Genomic DNA, 20,428 nt, shown 5'->3' with positions numbered 1-20,428 from the left:
TGAACAGATACATACTAACTGTGCATTTTGACTGCTTATAGGAGGTAGGTAGATGTTGGGGGTTAGGACTTCTGAGTTTTTAACTTAGAAAGAGGAAAAAAATCACTATAGGTAGAAATACCAGGCACTATTTTCTTTCTTTTAAAAATTTGTTTTTCTATTCTAAATAATCTTACGATAAGAGTAGCCTAGGCTGCAAGTTTTTCCCTTTCAAGTCTTTGAACATATCTTTCCAGTCCCTTCCGTCCTGCAGTGTTTCTGCAGAGAAGTCACCTGAGAGCCGCGTGGGGGTGTCCTTGCAATTAACTCTCTGCTCTTCTCTCGCTGCTGGGAGCATCCCGTCACTTTCGTGTTTGTGGGAGAAGATGGGCTTCATGTCTTGCTACCGTGCCATCCTGAGGGCTCTCTCCAGACATTATTTCCTGAGCTTCTTTAAGAAGGTGACAACATGGTCTAAGATTCCTGTTTTATAGAATCAAAATAAAGACATTTGGAAAGTATTCAGATCTCATTGGCTAAGAGGAAAATGTCAACCGGATCATCAAAACCCAGATGATCCATTTGTTTATGTGTGCAAGTAAAAAAAAGTAAGAAGTTTACCTGGCAAAACCTGCCTGGCCTCTACTACAGAAAACATGGTGTGTGGAACACCTCTTTTTGCACACAGTTTTAAAGAGTGTGTTGAAGTGGTTGAGTTTTAATAGAATTTATGATTGATGGTGCCCAGCCCTATCTAGCACAAGTTTCATCTTTTAAACCCAACCCGTGTTCCTTTCCTTGGCGCTCTCACTCACTGCCCAGGTTCCCCTGTATTACATTGTTTCTGAGATGGGAGCGCGTAAGATAGGAGCTGACAAGCGTAACTGATGTTTCGCGGCGTCCTTTCACGTCACTTGTAGCTTCCTTAACGTTTTCGTCCATTGCTCAGACAGTTATTCATATACTGACTCATTTTTGTTTCTTCCCATTAAAAATGTTTCTGTGGAGCATCACTGATAGGCTTAAATGCATCTTCAGTAAGGGTATTACTACTCTGTCAGGAGGCACGTTAATAGGAGTGACATTCCTATTTGACAACCCCTATGGCCAGGACACATCCAGAACTTACCCCGATGGGGTCGTGGACGCTGATGCAGGGCGGGCAGTCCCCTCCCTACTGGACTGTGGGGAGGATGGCCACCAGCGGGGCTCCCTGCAGCCGCTGTTCACCAGCCAGCGTGGAAGGATTTCAGTATCTGACAGGTCGGCTCAGCTGTTTGGGTGTGTGCCGTTGAGGGCAGCTGCGTGTCAGCTCAGCTTAAGGGTAGGTTTTGCTCTGTGGTGTGCCAAACCTGTGAAGCACATACCAGATCATACAGCCAAAAAAAATTAAGTCTGGAGCAGACTTACCGCATTAGGAAGAATCCGTATTTTCTTAATTTGGGGGAAGCAGACTAGGTCTCATTTCATGTTAAAAAGATCCTTAATTTAACCATGGTATTTGAGAGCTATGTGGTAACATTTCAGAAACTCTTGTTCACTAGGTGTGCACAACTGGGTGTGTTTCTCTAGTGAGAGCTGTAGGTGTTTTGTGACGCACTGCATTATCACATTTGAAATGTTCCCTATTTAACATAATAGTGGTTAAAATTACTGTTACTCTGTCTCTTAGGGCTTATGGTAAGTTAACAACTGTCTCTGAAACTTAGTAATGTTACCAAGAGCTGTTATGTAATCTTCTGTTGTTCCTGACCTCTGTAATGGCATACATTTAAGTTATATTTTTGCAAAATCACCATAAAACTTCTTTACTGCTTTTATTTGTATGTAATTTTAGAGTACCAATACAGTGAGCATCAAATATATTTTTATATATACCTAATTGATATAGCTGGAACATTGATCATTCAATTGCATAATTTGGGAAAATGCACATAAAAATTGAGCATAACTCATGTTTCTGCCTCCTCCTTGAGGCCTTTTTTCACTGCTCTAGAAGGCAATGGCACCCCACTCCAGTACTCTTGCCTGGGAAATCCCATGGATGGAGGAGCCTGGTACGCATCAGTCCATGGCGTCGCGAAGAGTGGGACACGACTGAGCGACTTCCCTTTCACTCTTCACTTTCATGCCCTGGAGAAGGAAATGGCGACCCACTCCAGTGTTCTTGCCTGGAGACTCCCAGGGACGGGGGAGCCTGGTGGGCTGCCGTCTCTGGGGTCGCACAGAGTCGGACACGACTGCAGCAGCAGTCTGTCCTGATTTTCCACACTGAGAAATGCTCTAGCATGTAGTGAGTACTGAGTTATTTCACATCTGATTGCTTGCAGTGTTCTGCTCTTGCCAGCTTTCACGTCCGTCTTTTCTCCGTCAGTACAGAGTCTCTGAAGTTGTGTGCTTTCCGTGACAGAATATCAAGACTAAGCACAGAGAAGTCGTGTTGCTCAGAGCCCAGGATCCTGACAGGGAAGTTCCCTGTATGCAGAATTTCTGTCTGAGAACACAGGCAGTTTAACTTTTTAAACTGTGCTCATGTGAGGGTAAGAACACTGGTTGAGCAGGACCATGTTTGTGTCATTTCAGGATCTGGTGACATTTGGGGACGTGGCTGTCAATTTCTCGCAAGAGGAGTGGGAATGGCTGAACCCTGCTCAGAGGAGTCTGTACAGGACGGTGATGCTGGACAACTACAGGAGCCTGGTATCGCTGGGTGAGGTCTCCCTGTAAGGCGGAATCCGCACGGAGGCTGCTTTCCAGCGCCACCTTTGGGGAGCCTCTGCTGCACCTCCCCGCTGCTCCCCCAGATGAGTGTAGCTTTGTAGAGTCGGCCTCGGCTCTCTCCCCTTCCCAGTGACCAAGCAGCCTGATCTGACTGATGGGCCTGGCTAACTCCCCTTTTTATTTCTTGTGAGCAGGAGTTTCGGTTTCTAAGCCAGATGTGATCTCATTACTGGAGCAAGGAAAGGCGCCCTGGATGGTGGAGGAGGAGGAGCCGAGGGGAGCGTGCCCTGGTGAGTGAGTGAGACCCAGGGCTGGAGAGGCCCCTGCCAGGAAAAGCTCCCTAGCCTGCAAAGTCCAGCTCCTAACTGACGCTTCCTGGGTACCATCAAAGGGCTCCAGGCCTGGGAAGAGACAGAGGTGTCTCTGGCCTGAGCTCCCAAACTATACTCTCCTCGGATTCACTCCCTCACACAGCACTGTCCTGTCAGATAACCTCCTCCTGTCCTCTGGATCCAAATGTCACAGCGTCTCCTTGTCCTTGCCTTTCAGTTTTACACAAGTTGCTCTAATCCTGTGTTCAAACATCTAGACGCAGCAATGCATTTTTTTTTCCTTTTCACTCATTCATTCCTTTTAGACTGAAGGACTGATTCATTTATTTATTCACGGAATCTCTTACCAGTATTCAGGTTTCTACTTTGAGAAAATCATCCTATTAAATTTTTAGGATTATTCTGATGTTTATAAACCATCACAGGAAAAATACTTCTGGTGGTATTTTCTTCAAGTCTGGGTAACTGGGAGGTGATAGCATTTAACAGAAACAAGTCAAAAGGAAGAACAGGTTTGTGGAAGAAAAGATGAATTTGACTTAGGACAGTAAGAGACTTACCTGATGGGAAGATATCCTAGTGAAGAAGTGCATACCACTGGGGGGAAGGAGGCTAGGAAGACAGTCTGATTAGATGTTAGTGGGAAGGAATGCGGTCAGCAGTCTTAAGAGTTGGGAAGAAAAACTCTGCCAGGGCCTCTGTGGGGAAGTAGACCTTTGATAGCTTTCTCAGCGTCCTCTGGTAAAGTGGCCTCCCAGTAGCTTCCTCCTTGGGTTAAATTATATAAATTTTAATTTTCCTAGACGGTTATCAGGTTTATTTCCATGAACCTGAGCATAATAATCGCTGCTGCTGCTGCTAAGTCGCTTCAGTCGTGTCCGACTCTGTGCGACCCCACAGCCAGCCTCCTACCAGGCTCCCCCGTCCCTGGGATTCTCCAGGCAAGAACACTGGAGTGGGTTGCCATTTCCTTCTCCAATGCAGGAAAGTGAAAAGTGAAAGGGAAGTTGTTCAGTCGTGTCTGACTCTTAGCGACCTCATGGACTATAGCCCACCAGGCTCCTCCATCCATGGGATTTTCCAGGCAAGAGTACTGGAGTGAGGCGCCATTGCCTTCTCCGTAATAATCGCTTACAATTCTTTTTGTTTTGAACTGTAGTATAAAATATCCCATTTTCTTATTTTATATAGCTAATTTTTTTAGTTGTTAGGTTGCTACTCATTAATCAGTTTTGCTTATTTATTTTTAAATTCCAGCTTCTGGCTATATCTGTTAAATATAAAATATAGCTTCATCATTCTCCCCTTTTCTAATCCTCTATCTTTGGTTTTTCTTTTTACTGTTTATTTCTTAGGCTTACTTTGTTTCCATTTTTTGGAAACATGCTAAAAAACTGAAAAAAGCTTAAACTATTATTTCATTGTCTCTTAATTCACTAATGAAATTATTAGAGGTTTTAATTTCCTCTTAATATAGTTTCAGCTGTATTTGATATTTAGTGGTTTTCTTATTTCTATTTCCTAGACAACTTTTCTTTTAATTCCCATTTACATAACAGTTGTTTAACAGAAAGTTTTCGGGTTTTACTGTATTTTGATCAAATTGTTTTATCATATTTGATCAGGATAGCAATTACTACTAATTCTATTTTCTAACGAGTTGAGGATTTTATATGACCTAACATATTTTAAAACTATTCTATAGGTTCCAAGTTAGAGTATTTTCAGTGTAAAGAGCTCGTTACTTGCGTTTTACTTTATGTCACTGAGGTCTGTCTTTACTTAGTCTTTGTTTCCATCCGTACTTTTTCTTAACTTTATAGACAGTAAATTGCATTTATGTGAATTATAGTGTGATGAGTTCTGACAGCTGTATACATCCATGAAACCATCACTGCAATAAGACACTAAATGTTTCCATCACCCCAGAAGATAGCTTGTGCCTTTTTGCAGTCCATTCTTCTCCACTCTGGCTCCAAACTAACCTTTGTCGTTTTAGATTAGTTTGCCTTTAAGCTAAATGGAATCATACTATTCTGTTGGGTTTCCTTCACCATCAGAATTTATTTTGAAAGTCACAGTGTTGCATGTGTGATTAACTCACCCCTTTTGTTGCTGAGTGTCCGTCTACTGTGCGGATGGTCCACATTTTTGTTTTGCCGCTCACATACTGATGCACCTTTGAGTTGTTTCCAGTGGGGGTGATATGAAGTGGTCACGTACAGGACTTTGTATGGACATACATTTTCGTTTCTCTTAGGTAAACATCTGAAAGTGGAGAAATGGGGTGGGGGTTGTGGGAAGAAAGCTCAAGAGGGAGGGGATATATGTACACATGTCGTTGTACTTTGCTGTACAGCAGAAGCTAGCACAACACAGTGAAGCGATTATATGCCAATTAAAGAAAATTTTTTTAATACTAGCTTTGAAAAAAAGTGGAAAAACTGAGTCATATGACAGGAATATGTGTAACTTCAGTTTTCCAAGGAGATGGTATTTTCATTCCCATCAGCATTGTAGTAGCATTCCAGGTGTGCTCCATATCCTCACTGTATCGTTTGAGGTTTATTATTTTTTAATGATGTTATTGAAGTAAGGCTATTTACAGTGCTTGTTAATTTCAGCTATACAGCAGAATGACTCAGGTCTACGCATACGTAGCCCCCTGTGCTCTACAGGGGGGCCTTGTTTGTCCATCCTATATGATAGTTTGCATCCGCTGGTCTCAAATCCTGATCCTTCCCTCCCCCCCTCTCCCCCTCGGCAACCACAGTGTGTTCTCTGTATGAGTCTGTTGCTGTTTTTCAGATACACAGTTGCTCTGGTACCTTTTTAAAAGACTTTCCCTTCCCCATTATATTGTCTTTTTGGTATCTTGGTTGAAAATCAGTTGGCCATATATGTATGGGTTAAGTTCTGAACTCTTCTTTTCCATTGATCTATATATGTCTGTCCTTTCACCAGTACCAGACTGTCCTGATTACTGTAGCTTTATAGTAAATTTTGACATCAGTTGAATTTGTAAAATTACTTTGACTATTTTAATAGATCATTTGCATTTCTATATAAATTCTAGAATGAAGTTGAGCATTTCTACCTAAAAATCCTGCTGGGGTTTTGTTTGGGATTGTGTTGAATCTATGTATCAATTTAGAGGGAACTAATATCATTGTTTTATCATTGACATCCTAATATCATTGTTTTCCAATTCCTGAAATTTAGCCAGTTTTTACAGTCTTACTTTCTATTAGCAGTGTTTTGTCATATCCAGTGTAGTGGCTTCTTATAAGTATTATATTTATATATCTATATAGAAAGAGATATAGTTTTATGGATATAAGATACATAATTCTTTAGATATAAGTTTTTTCCAGTAATGTGTGCATATGTGATCAGTTGTGTCCGACTCTTTGCAACCCCATGGACTATACAGTCCATGGAATTCTCCAGGCCAGAATACTGGAGTGAGTATCTGTTCACTTCTCCAGGGGATCTTCCCAACCCAGGGATCGAATCCAGGTCTCCTGCATTTCAGGCAGATTCTTTACCAGCTGAGCAACTGGGGAAGCCCAAGAACACTGGAGTGGGTAGCCTATCCCTTCTCCAACAGATCTTCCCAACCCAGGAATCGATTCAGGGTCCCCTGCACTGCAGGCAGATTCTTTACCAACTGAGCTACCAGGGAAGGCATGAAAAGTTGTTATCTGCAAATACAACTTTATTTCTTATGGAAATACCTAGGATTTCTTGTACTGTTGAATAGCATTGGTTAAGAGCAAATATACTTGCACTGTTCTCAATCTTAAAGGGAAATGTATTCACTCTTTCACCAATAAGTTGTTACAGATATTTCTTAGATGCCCTTTATCAGCTTGAGAAAGTTCCTTTCTATTCCTACTTTGCTGACAATTTTCATAATAAACAGATGTTAAATTTAGCAAAATACTTTTATACTGATTGAAACAACCGTATGATTTCCATCTTTAATCTGTTAATGTGGTGAATTATACTGATTTTCATATATGAAACCAACCTTGCATTTGTGGGATGAATCCACTTGGTCAGGATTATGCTTTCATATTTTCCTGGATTTTATTTGCTATAATTTTGTACCATTTTACGTTTATGTTTCTGTGCTATATTGCTTTTGTAAATCATAATAGGAAGTCTGGTTTTACTACAAATAAGGTGAGAAACCATTGGGAAGTCTTGAACAGAGTAACAGGTGATTTGATTTAGGAATGGAAAAGATAAGGCAAATAAAGGCCTATGGCAGATTAATAAAACCAACAATTTGATACAAACTTACTTCAATATGAAGGCATCTTAGCTTGAGTATCAGCTAAAAATTTACAGTTGGTTGGAACATATCACACAGAAAATGATACTCAGGAAGACTGCTTTCAGACTGCTAAAGTTTAACCATAGAGTTTTATATACAGCCTGTGGCAATTAATAGGGTTCCCTGGTGGCTCAAGACAGTAAAGAATCCACCTGCAATGCAGGAGACACAGGTTCAGTCCCTGGGTCGGGAAGATCCCCTGGAGAAGGAAATGGCAACCCACTCCAGTATTCTTGCCTGGAGAATCTCACGGACAGAGGAGCCTGGCGGGCTACAGTCCCTGGGGTAGCAAAGAGTGAGACACAACTGAGTGACTAACACTTCCATGATAATTAGTGACACTTCGTGTGTTTTGGGATGTGGGGATCTAATAGATTTTTTTTTAGCCTCACTGACATGAATTTTTTTTTTTAAAGCTAACGAACTTACCTTGAATGCAGGCTAACCTGAGGGCAAGAGAGGAAGGGTGTTTGCAGACTTATATTAATATGAATATGTATATATAATGATTGTGATTTTCTGATGGTTACCTTAATAGTTATGCATGAGGTATTTTCTTAATGAATTTTCCTATATTTTCATACCTTATAATCTCTTAGATTGCATTTACCAGCTATTACATCCTTGAACTTATGCATGTAGTTCATTCACCAGTCTGTGTTTTAGAAGTTCTTTCCTAATGCATAAATACAAAAGATGTTTGTTTTCTTGATATCTTGTAGACTGGGAGTATGCATTTAAAAACAAGGAATTTCCATCAAAGCAAGTTATTTATGAAGAATCATCCAAAGTAATGATGATGGGAAGAAGCCATCTTAGTTATAACCTCAACTGCTCCAGTTGGAGAGGAGACTCTAAAAGGACGGACTGGTTTAAGAACCAGTTGGGAACTCAGGAGGTACATGCTAGTCAGCTGATCATCACTCACAGAGAAATCCTAAATGAGGATCACAGTAATGAATATACTAAGTCCTGGCAAACTTTCCATCAGGATACAATCTTTGATATAAAGCAGAAACGTAATAAGCATGAGCCACAAAAGAGAAGTTACCGGAAAAAACCTGTCGAGATGAAACGTAAGAAAGTCTATGTAGAAAAGAAACTCTTGAAATGTAATGAATGTGAGAAGGTGTTCAACCAGAGCTCATCTCTCACTCTTCATCAGAGAATTCATACTGGAGAGAAGCCCTACGCGTGTGTCGAATGTGGGAAAACCTTCAGTCAGAGTGCAAACCTAGCTCAACATAAGAGAATCCACACTGGAGAGAAACCCTATGAATGTAAGGAATGCAGGAAAGCCTTCAGCCAGAATGCCCACCTTGCTCAACACCAGAGAGTTCACACTGGAGAGAAACCTTATCAGTGTAAAGAGTGTAAAAAAGCCTTCAGCCAGATTGCACACCTGACTCAACACCAGAGAGTTCATACTGGAGAGAGACCTTTTGAATGTATCGAGTGTGGAAAGGCCTTTAGTAATGGTTCATTTCTTGCTCAGCATCAGAGAATTCACACCGGAGAGAAACCTTATGTGTGCCATGTGTGTGCGAAAGCCTTTAGCCATCGTGGATACCTAATTGTACATCAGAGAATTCATACAGGAGAGAGACCCTATGAATGTAAGGAATGTAGGAAAACCTTCAGCCAGTATGCACACCTTGCTCAACACCAGAGGGTTCATACTGGAGAGAAACCTTACGAATGTAAAGTATGTAGGAAAGCCTTCAGCCAGATCGCGTACCTTGATCAACATCAGAGGGTTCACACTGGAGAGAAACCCTATGAGTGTATCGAATGTGGGAAGGCCTTTAGCAACAGTTCGTCACTTGCACAACATCAGAGAAGTCATACCGGAGAGAAACCTTACATGTGTAAGGAATGTAGGAAAACGTTTAGCCAGAATGCAGGCCTTGCTCAGCATCAGCGAATTCATACTGGAGAGAAGCCTTACGAATGTAACATTTGTGGGAAAGCCTTTAGCTACAGTGGGTCTCTAACTCTACATCAGAGAATTCATACAGGAGAAAGACCCTATGAATGTAAGGACTGCAGGAAATCTTTCAGGCAGCGAGCACACCTTGCTCATCATGAGAGAATCCACACTATGGAGTCATTCTTGACTCTTTCGTCCCCCTCAGCCTCTATGCCCAGTCAGCTGCCAAGACCTGTAGGCTTTATCTCCTAAATATGCCTTGAATCTGACTCCGTTAATCCATTTCCATTCTATCAATGTTTGTCCAATACACGATAATCTATTTGACACAGACTATGGGAAGGGCTTTCTAACCCATCCCCCTGTATTCCTGTTAGTAATCCATACTGCAGTCAAACTTGTATTTAAAGGGTCTGACCATATCACTTCTTCATTAAAACCGTTCACTGGCATCCTATAGGGCTTAGGTCAAGGTGCACATCACTCAAAATAGCCTAAAAGACCCCTGCCCCCCAATACCTTGTTCCACTTTACATTTCAGAGTCCCATTTCCTGTGACTGTCTCATTCCTGGGCTACTTATCAAAATTCAGAATTCATATTGCAGCAACAACTAGATCGGGGTTCCAGTTCTTAATGTTCCATCTTCTAGCCCTCTAGTTCTGGAGAAACATTTTGTTCCTTGTAAGCATCTTGTCTTTTTATTTCTATTATAGAAATAATAATGGTACTACCTCAAAAGTTAATGGGAGGATTAAATGAGATAATGCATGTAAATTGCTCAGCACAGTGCCTAGCATAATCAATAAACATTAATGTAAAATAAAAAGGTAACTATGTATACAAAGAAGACCTGATCATCTTAGCAGTGATTATCGGTGAAATAACAAAACAGCTCAAGACCCAGGAGGCTAAAGATTTTTGAGTAAAAGAGCAGCCCTTGTTCTGAAGCTGAGTGAAAAGGGTATCCAACACAGTAGAGTTAATGTTGGAGTTCATGATGATAGAGTTAAGATGATGGCTCCTGTTTCAGTACAAACATGGAAATATGATTTTGTTGATAAGAAAAACTAACTTCATTATATATTCAGTTTTAAGAAACCAGATGTTATTACAACATCAATTGTAATAAGTAAAATTTACTGAGATTTATTCATCATTTACATTTAAACAAAGGCCTCAAAAGTCCTCAAAAGACAGAAAACTTTAAAAGATCAATAACCAAAGAAGATTAGAAAACAAAATTTAACTTAGCGTTCCTAATTCTAGGTAGATGAATCATGTTAAATCCATGTCATTTAAATAGAAAAGGTGTTAGGTTCTAAGCTGTAATTCCAAGACCAGAGGGAAAAGAAATCAAAACTATAGGTCAAAACTCATAAACATGTTTGATTTGTGTGAAATTTAAAATGAGTACCTTTAGATGGGCATTTGTTTTCCACTTTTCCACAGTTCAAACCACTACCTGTTGCCTTACATCTGACTTGTTACACTTTATTACTTCCTGACTCCTGAAGGCTTTGTGCAGTCAGTGCTGGAACCATTTCTCATGTGACTATAAGTACAAACAAAACGAGTAAAGCTTAATGGAGGATGAGAAGAACAGACATTTCATCCTTCTGTATCTGTAGGGGAAGATTCAGTATTCTACAGATGTTAGTAAGCCCCAAATTAATCTATTGATTCTTTGTACCTAACAAAATCCTAAGAATTTAAGGCTTGAAACATCGTGTTTGTCAACACACACATAAACATTCACAATAGATATACACATAAAGGAAATATATAATAAAGGTGCTAGTTCACTGTCAGTAGCTTAACAGTATTGGTATATGAGATTCTGCTCAAAATTATTTCTGTACAAAACAACTGTCTCATTCTTCTATCCAAATGCAAAACAGTCATTAGAGGATACCATACATAATCACGGAAAACAATCTCCCGAAATACAACATGAGATCCAGAAACCACACACATGGATTCTTGACTATAAGAACTTTAATGAGCTTTTATATAGTCAAAGATAGTATACAAGGTTTTTAAACATTAGAATTTGAGAAAATTAGTAAAATATGTTTAACCTATGAGACTGATATCCTTAACATAAAAGTACTCCAAATCATTTAGAAAATGACACCTCCTCTTATGGGTAAGGGGAATAAAGAGATAACTGATGGAAATGATAAGTACTGACTCTCACAAGGATCAGAATACAAGTTAAACAAGTGAACTACCATCTTTCAATATCAGATTGATAAAGTGTGCACTGCAAAAGCATAGGAGAGAGGAGGTACTTCTGTGTACTGATGTAAAGGTGACTTGTCAATATCAGAATTTTCAAGGCTTGCTTTTGCAATTAAACACACGTTTGCCCTTCCATATCCTATAACAGATAAAACAATTTAAAAGGTATCAGGAAAGAGTCAAGTTTTGTTAAAGACAAAAAGGAAAAAAGTGCTTATTCATGAAATGTAGCAGAAACAGCTGTGACCCGAAATGTCTGCCTGATGGATTTCAGTAATGGGAAGTCAAGTCTGTCTAAAGGTCTGTAGAGAAGCTCATGCTCTAAGCTGGCTTGTGCAGAGGCTGGGGGTAACAATTACGAGACAGTTTATGATTTTTTATGTGAAAGTTATGTCAGTATCCCTACCAAAGCTTTCCCATTATACTTGTCTGTAAGTAAAATAAATTGGATCCTTCTTTCACACCATTCAGAAAGATTAGTTCTAGTTGAATAAAATCCTAAATGTTAAATAGTAAAGTATTAGGATGCTTATGACTTTGCTGTTGAACATATCTTCACAAACTAGACAAAAACGAAAGTCACAAAGTAAAGATTAATGAACAACTTGATTGTATCAAAAGTTGTTCGGTCACTAAGTCTTATCCAATTCTTTGCAATCCCATGGACTGCAGCATGCTTTTAAAAAGACGAAACAAAATGAGGAAAAGCTGTAATAGAATACAAAAGGAAAGGTGTAAGAATATCTATAAATAGGTAAAGGACAACCAAGGGAGAATAAAAATAAACAAAGGATAATAATGGACAAGTCAGAAGAAATGCAGACTGCTGACACTGAGTCCCTGCTTAACCTCGCTAGTAGTAAGAGATGCAAATTTAAATAATCTAATTTTAAAACCTTGGCAGTTGTATAGAGAAATAACTACTCTTATCAGTACCGCTCTGGAGGCAATGAAGTTGTTAAAACATTAACCCCTTCAGAGGGCCGTATGGTTAGTACATGAGACAGAACTATCTAAATTTCCATCAATAGGGAAATACTGGCACCAGTTTAAAAGAATGGACTGGTAATATTGATAAGAATTTGACTAAAAGGCACTGATTAAAAATTTGCAGATTAATAGAGACTATATATTTAAAATACATTTCTATAACTATGCAAATACACATAAGTCCTGAACAGACATCCAATTTGTAAGTGTTTTGCGGAGGGACCAGGAATTGGACATTCTGGTCAAGAGGGTAGATTTATCATTATCTGTAATGTTTTAAATAAGAATGTTATCATTAAACTATGAAAAAATTCAATGAACTTACGGAGAACTATAGCAACTAGAAAGAGAGTTGGTAGCTTAAGCTGAAACCTTTCCTGGAATTTGGAGACTCTCATCATCTCTCCAGGCCTTCCCAGGCACACTGAAATCCCAGTAAATCGCTTCATTCAGCGGAACAGATCTGTAGTGAGAATAACCAAAGACCTCCTACTGTCTACCTAGGAGAATCAAACAGTATCATTCTCAAATGTGGACAGACAGCTGAGGATCATCACAGATGATGGAAGAGTATCAGCAGGATGAGGACCAAAGCAGACTAAACCTGGGCCAGGTGAAGTTATATAATGAGGATAAAACTAAAAATGTACATTTGAAATTGGAATAGATGCTACACTTTTAAAGCAAATATGAGAAGCTGCCAAAAAGAAATAAGACAACTCCTAAGAATTAAAAAAAAAATTACTGTTATAATAGAAGGTTTCAAAGAAAGTTGTGGAAATTCTTCCATTTCATAAATTTGGAAGAAAATGAGAAACAAAAGGGACTTGGAAGTCTAGTAGAAGGCCTGTCTAGTTAATGTGAGTTCCACCACACATACACATACACACACAAATAATAATAATAGAGAAAATAGGAATGTGTCATGATTAAGAATCTTTCTAAACTGAAGAAAGTTATGAATGCTCAGCGAGGAACAGCTCACTTGAATGTTGGGCAGGCTGAACTGGCAAAAACCGTATTATAATAGAAAAAAATTTTAAAAGACACCCAGAAATATGCTTGTGGAATTCTGTAACAATGAAGAGGACACTATCCTAAAAGCTTTCCAAAAATGTGAATTTCTCCTAATAAAGAATAATGACTGAGATAGAATTAGCCTTCCCTCCAATGAGCAATATTAGATGGTAGAATACAGAACAGCAGCTTCCAACTTAGGACTTGAAACTGCTTTGAATCTAGAAGTTTATACTGGAACGGTAGTGAGACATGAGGCCAAATACTGATATTCTGTCTATACAGTTTGCTTCGGTTTACGTCCACTTGTCTTTCAATAGGGCAGTGAATGATTAACTTTAGCAAAATCTGGATGGAAAAGGTAAAAAACAGAATCTAACCTAGTAAAGTAGTGTTGAGGGTGACTAGGATGATCACTGTAAAAATCAGACCAAATTACTGGTAGGCTAGTTATCCAGGGAGTCAGTGAAGAGAAACTTCAGGGAGAAAGGAAGGGATGGGTTACATTAAAATCAACACAGAGTTTGAGGATTTCTGTAATGTGGTGAAAACAAACATTCGTCAGAAGGAAAGACAGACAATTACTGGCTTGGGAGAAACAAAGGAGAGGCCATACCAGACATCATGCTGCTGCTAAGTCGCTTCAGTCCTGTCCGACCCTGTGCGACCCCAGACGGCAGCCCACCAGGCTCGCCTGTCCCTGGGATTCTCCAGGCAAGAACACTGGAGTGGGTTGCCATTTCCTTCTCCAATCAGGTATCATGGTCCTAATATAAAGCAAGCCCCATAAAATGGGACATGACTTTGGAAACAGAATATGGGGAAAACCTTGAGCACTGGGACCCTAACACTGGCCTCATAGAGGAGGCAATGTAATCAGCAATGCCTGGCTCTGCCTCTTAGAGGACATTTATACTGTGAGAAGGATCTAGTGCTACTTCCAGCTTTAGAATAGACAAATCCCTTAAGTCTCTGTAGGTGTGTGCATGTACGTGTATAACAGACCCCATGGAATTCTCCAGGCCAGAATACTGGGGTGGGTAGCCTTTCCCTTCTCCAGGGGATCTTCCCAACCCAGGGATCAAACCCAGGTCTCCTGCATTGCAGTGGATTCTTTACCAGCTGAGCCACAAGGGAAGCCCCTTATTTCCAGCTTTAAAATAGACAAATCACTGCAGTCTCTGTGTGTATATGTCTAATATCTATTTAATAATATAAAGGCAAAATACAGCTGATAGACTGGATGGTGGGAGGCTGACAGGGAAAGAAGAGCTTGAAGCAAGGATAAGGGGCAATATGCTCATGGTATATGGAGAGGATTCAGGAGATCTGTCAAAAGTCTATAGAAGAAATGTAGGTTAGTTGTATTTGAAGTTAAAACACATCAGAGGAGCTATTATAACCCACCTGGTGGTATGAATTAAATCCTTACCCCTCATGAAGACTCGGGGAGTATATAAAGTTAGTACATTTACAAATAAAATTAAAGCAACTGTAATCAGGACCCTGATAGAAACCCAATTCAAATCAGCTTAGGAAAAAGGTATTTATTAGCTGCTATAAATGAAAGATGCAGAGCATGTATGTCACAGCCTCAGGTACGCTGGACTTGGTGCTCAGGCTCATTGGATTAGTAACTCACAGCTGCGCTTTCACTCGTTTCATCTCCGGCAGGCAGAAATCAGTAAGATAGTTGGAAAACTCCTAAATATTTGAATCTAAATAGCACAAATTTTAGTAACCCACAGGTTAAAAGAAAAGGCAAAACAGAAAGCATTTTGGATTGTAACTGGTAACACAGCATATCAAAATACATGGAAAGCAACTGACACATTACTTAGAAGGAAACATCACTAAATTGTAAAATAAAGCTCTCAATGGCTTCAGTCTCACCTTTATCAGATTAGAAGATGAAGAGCAATGAAATCCAAAGGTAGCATAATAATGGAAATAAAGAATAGAAATCAATAGGAAACAAATATAAAATAAATATAAACCCAATAGATCTTCACTCAGACAACACGAAAGAAAATATTCCAGTTACAAATACCTGGAATGACAGGGATGACATCACTAGTTATTAAGCGGATGATAAGGGAATAAATACTGGGAACCTTACACCAAAAAATTTGACCACTTAGATAAAATGGGAAACCTTGCCATTCATTTTTCAGGAAAAATTCCTGAAAGATTCAAACTGCCAATCTTACTCAACCTCTTTAAACTTATTGTTTTGTCCTTTGTCAGGTGCTTTTTATAAAGGAATAAATGTTTGACTTCTTGATATATCTGCCACAGCAATAGATCCAGTTTCCTACAGCAAATGTTATAACTTTCATGAAATAAATCCAAGCTTAAACTCACCTTTTAGGATCTTATATAAATAATGAAGCATGCAAGGTAGATGAGGTTTTGTCTATTAGCAAAGATCATTAAAATCACAGTCAAAAAGTGTCAACAGAAGAATTAACTATCCTGCAAAATTAACTTGTATTCCTGGTATCTTGCAAACACATCTGAAGAAATATAGGATTGGGGGATTCCCTGGTGGCTCAGGAGTAAAGAAATCACCTTCAAATGCAGGAGACAGGCTTGGTCCCTGATCCAGGAAGACCCCACAGGATGTGGGACAACTAAATCCGCGCGCTGCAATCCCTGCGCCTGTGCTCTACAGCCCGGAAGCCACAACTACAAACTCACACCCTAGAGCCCTTGCCCCACAGCAAGAGAAGCCGCCCCAATGAGAAACCACGCACCACAACTAGAGACCAGCTCTCGCTCGCCGCCATCAGAGAAAGGCCCGCAGCAACGAAGACTCAGCAGTCATAAATAAAATTACATTAAAATACAAGATTTTAAGTATAGGACTCATCTTATTTGAGAATCCCTTAGACTGAAAGCAGATCAAACTAGTCAATCCTAAAGGAAATCAGTCCTGAAATTCATTGAAAGGACTGATGCTGAAGCTGAAGCTCCACTACTTTGGTCACCTGATGCGAAGAGCTGACTCACTGTAAAAGACCCTGATGCTGGGAAAGATTGAAGATGGGAGGAGAAGGGGACGACAGAGGATGAGATGGTTGGATGGCATCACCGACTCGACAGACGGGAGTTTGAGTAAGCTCTGGGAGTTGGTGATGGACAGGGAGGCCTGGCATGCTGCAGTCCATGGGGTCACAAAGAGTCAGACAAGACTGAGTGACTGAACTGAACTGATAGGAAACAGTTAAAAATAAGTGCACAATCTGCCTTGACTTTTCCCAAAGAGCTACTCATTCTCTTCTAAATGACTTAAAATTCATTCCATTTTTTGGCAATGTGGCAGAAGTACTGGGAGTCAAACATAATGGGGCAGCAAGAGGTCAACTTGGCACAAGATCGTCAAGCCAATGTCAGAGGAAGTAGGTTCTGCTCTGTGTGGAGTCGGCAGCTGAGGGGAACGTGGGCTTGGTCCTCGAGGTGGGATGGCCTGAAGTTCGGGGGAGACTGAGATGTAGGAGCAGTGGAGGCATCTGCACTTTAAGAAGTTAAATAACACAAGTTCTTGAATTTAAAATCAGTTGGTAAATTTGGGGACTTTCTAATTTCTGATCTGTTACCTCTTGCCCAGATTGCCTGAATTTTTTTACATATGAGTCTGAGAAAGGAAAAACTGCCTATTCTTTGGTTTTTGTTCTTTTTCTGCCTTCTATTGGGTTAACTAAGGATTTTTTTATTATTCCATTTTATTTGATTAATTGCTTACATCTCTTTAAAAAATGTTTTAGTGGTTACTCTTAAGATTACAGTGTACATCTCTAATTAACCAGAATACGTCTTCAAGTAATGAGTTATTACAGGATGTTTCCTAATCTCTCCCATCCTTTGTGTTTCTGTCATATATTTACACTTATACTGCTATAGCATACAGCTGTTGACAGCTATCTTCCAGATGTCCAACAACACAAGAGAAGACTCTACACATGGACATCACCAGATGGTCAACTCCAAAATCAGACTGATTATATTCTTTGCAGCCAAAGATGGAGATGCTCTATACAGTCAACAAAAACAAGACCAGGAGCTGACTGTGGCTCAGATCATGAACTCCTTATTGCCAAATTCAGACTTCAATTGAAGAAAGTAGGGAAAACCACTAGACCATTCAGGTATGACCTAAATCAAATCCCTTATGATTATACAGTGGAAGTGAGATATAGATTTAAGGGACTAGATCTGATAGAGTGCCTCATGAACTATGGACAGAGGTTCATGACATTGTACAGGAGACAGGGATCAAGACCATCCCCATGGAAAAGAAATGCAAAAAAGCAAAAGGGCTGTCTGAGGAGGCCTTACAAATAGCTGTGAAAAGAAGCAAAGCGAAAAGCAAAGGAGAAAAGGAAAGATATAAGCATCTGAATGCAGAGTTCCAAAGACTAGCAAGAACAGACAAGAGACTGATCTCCTCAGAGATCAATGCAAAGAAATAGAGGCAAACAACAGAATGGGGAAGACTAGAGATCTCTTCAAGAAAATTAGAGATACCAAGGGAACATTTCATGCAAAGATGAGCTCAATAAAGGACAGAAATGTTATGGACCCAACAGAAGCAGAAGATATTAAGAAGAGGTGGCAAGAATACAGAGAAGAACTGTACAAAAAAGATCTTCACGGCCAAGGTAATCACTTGGTATACATCACCTTACTCACAAGGTAATGAGTGAGGTGTGATCACTCATCTAGAGCCAGACATCCTGGAATGTGAAGTCAAGTGGGCCTTCGAAAGCATCACTATGAACAAAGCTAGTGCAGGTGATGGAATTCCAGTTGAGCTCTTTCGAATCCTAAATGATGATGCTGTGAAAGTGCTGTACTCAATATGCTAGCAAATTTGGAAAACTCAGCAGTGGCCACAGGACTGGAAAAGGTCACTTTTCATTCCAATCCCAAAGAAAGGCAATGCCAAAGAATGCTCAAACTATCACACAATTGCACTCATCTCACATGCTAGTAAAGTAATGCTGAAAATTCTCCAAGCCAGGCTTCAGCAATACGTGAACCATTAACTTCCAGATGTTCAAGCTGGTTTTAGAAAAGGCAGAGGAACCAGAGATCAAATTGCCAACATCCGCTGGATCATGGGAAAAGCAAGAGAGTTCCAGAAAAACATCTATTTCTCCTTTATTGACTAGGGCAAAGCCTTTGACTGTGTGGATCACAAGAAACCGTGGAAAATTCTTCAAGAGATGGGAATACCAGACCACCTGACCTGCCTCTTGAGAAACCTATATCCAGGTCAGGAAGCAACAGCTAGAACTGGATATGGAACAACAGACTGGTTCCAAACAGGAAAAGGAGCACGTCAAGGCTATATATTGTCATCCTGCTTATTTAACTTATATGCAGAGTACATCATGAGAAATGCTGCACTGGAAGAAGCACAAGCTGGAATCAAGATTGCCAGGAGAAATATCAATAACCTCAGATATGCAGATGACACCACCCTTATGGCAGAAAGTGAAGAGGAACTAAAAGCCTCTTGATGAAAGTGAAAGAGGAGAGTGAAAAAGTTGCCTTAAAGCTCAACATTCAGAAAACAAAGATCATGGCATCTGGTCCCTCACTTCATGGGAAATAGATGGGAAACAGTGTCAGACTTTATTGGGCTCCAAAATCACTGCAGATGGTGACTGCAGCCATGAAATTAAGACGCTTACTCCTTGGAAGAAAAGTTATGACCAACCTAGATAGCATGTTGAAAAGCAGAGACATTACTTTGCCGACTAAGGTCCATCTAGTCAAGGCTATGGTTTTCCAGTGGTCATGTATGATGTGAGAGTTGGACTGTAAAGAAAGCTGAGTGCCGAAGAATTGATGCTTTTGAACTGTGGTGTTGGAGAAGACTCTCGAGAGTCCCTTGGACTGCAAGGAGATCCAACCAGTCCATTCTGAAGGAGATCAGCCCTGGGATTTCTTTGGAAGGAATGATGCTAAAGCTGAAACTCCAGTACTTTGGCCACCTCAGGCAAACAGTTGACTTATTGGAAAAGACTCTGATGCTGGGAGGGGTTGGGGGCAGGAGGAGAAGGGGACGACAGAGGATGAGATGCTGGATGGCATCACGGACTCGATGGACATAAGTCTGAGTGAACTCCGGGAGTTGGTGATGGACAGGGAGGCCTGGCGTGCTGCGATTCATGGGGTCGCAAAGAGTCGGACACGACTGAGCGACTGAACTGACTGAACTAAAAGTTGAGAAAATTATCTTACCTTCATTTATTCCATTTCCAGATCTTCGTGCATATCCAAGTATATGCTATGGTTCACATCCCTCTGCTTAAAGAACTTCATTTAACATTTGTTTTAGAGTAGGGTCTTCTGACAATGTATTTTCTATTTTTCTTTCTTTTAGAAAGTCTTCATTTCTCTATCAATTCTGAAAGATATTTTCATGAAAAATTTCATACAGTCCCCCCTCCCCATTTTGTTCCTGTGTAATGTCTTAACAAAATCTTTCCTTATAGATTTATGTTCTGTGGTCATTATCCATTATTTATTCAGATATTTATCAGTCATTTCCTCTGTTTCTTCTGGGATTCCGTTATGTGTGGGGACTACAGATCTTTCCCCACAGCTCTTGGGTAATCTATTCTTTGCTGTCACTCCTACCCTCCTTAGTGTTCCAGTTTAGCTACTTTTTATTGACTTACCTTCAAATTCAGTTATTCTTTCCTTGGCTGCATCAGGTATACCTATGAGCCTGTTGAAGGTTTTGTTCATCTCTACTGTGTTAATTTTTTATTATTTCCATTTGATTCTCACAGTTCCATCTCTCTGATCAAATGACCCATCAAATTTGCCTGTTAAACACCTTTTTCATTAGAGCCTTTAA

General features: G+C 40.0%; 1 protein-coding gene across 9 annotated transcripts in view; it reads left to right on the top strand.

Moving 5' to 3' along the window:
- The window catches only part of LOC101110171 (zinc finger protein 583), a 28,448-nt gene extending 14,756 nt beyond the window's left edge, over positions 1-13,692 (top strand). For 6 of the 9 annotated variants that reach the window (XM_060399157.1, XM_060399156.1, XM_042231260.2 and 3 more), the window contains 3 exons: positions 2,563-2,689; positions 2,895-2,990; positions 8,097-13,692. In XM_060399157.1, the coding sequence (XP_060255140.1) occupies positions 2,563-2,689; positions 2,895-2,990; positions 8,097-9,556 (1,683 nt within the window). In that variant the 3' untranslated portion in view covers positions 9,557-13,692. The remainder of the gene's footprint in view (positions 1-2,562; positions 2,690-2,894; positions 2,991-8,096) is intronic. The other 3 variants (XM_042231261.2, XM_027978874.3, XM_042231262.2) reach the window with 1 other exon arrangement.
- Positions 13,693-20,428: the final 6,736 nt, after the last annotated feature.

The sequence above is a fragment of the Ovis aries genome, chromosome 14 (genome assembly GCF_016772045.2).
Source record: "Ovis aries strain OAR_USU_Benz2616 breed Rambouillet chromosome 14, ARS-UI_Ramb_v3.0, whole genome shotgun sequence".
Taxonomy (NCBI): domain Eukaryota; kingdom Metazoa; phylum Chordata; class Mammalia; order Artiodactyla; family Bovidae; genus Ovis; species Ovis aries.
Note: the sequence above shows the minus strand (reverse complement) of the source record. Positions and strands in the feature narration are given on the sequence as shown.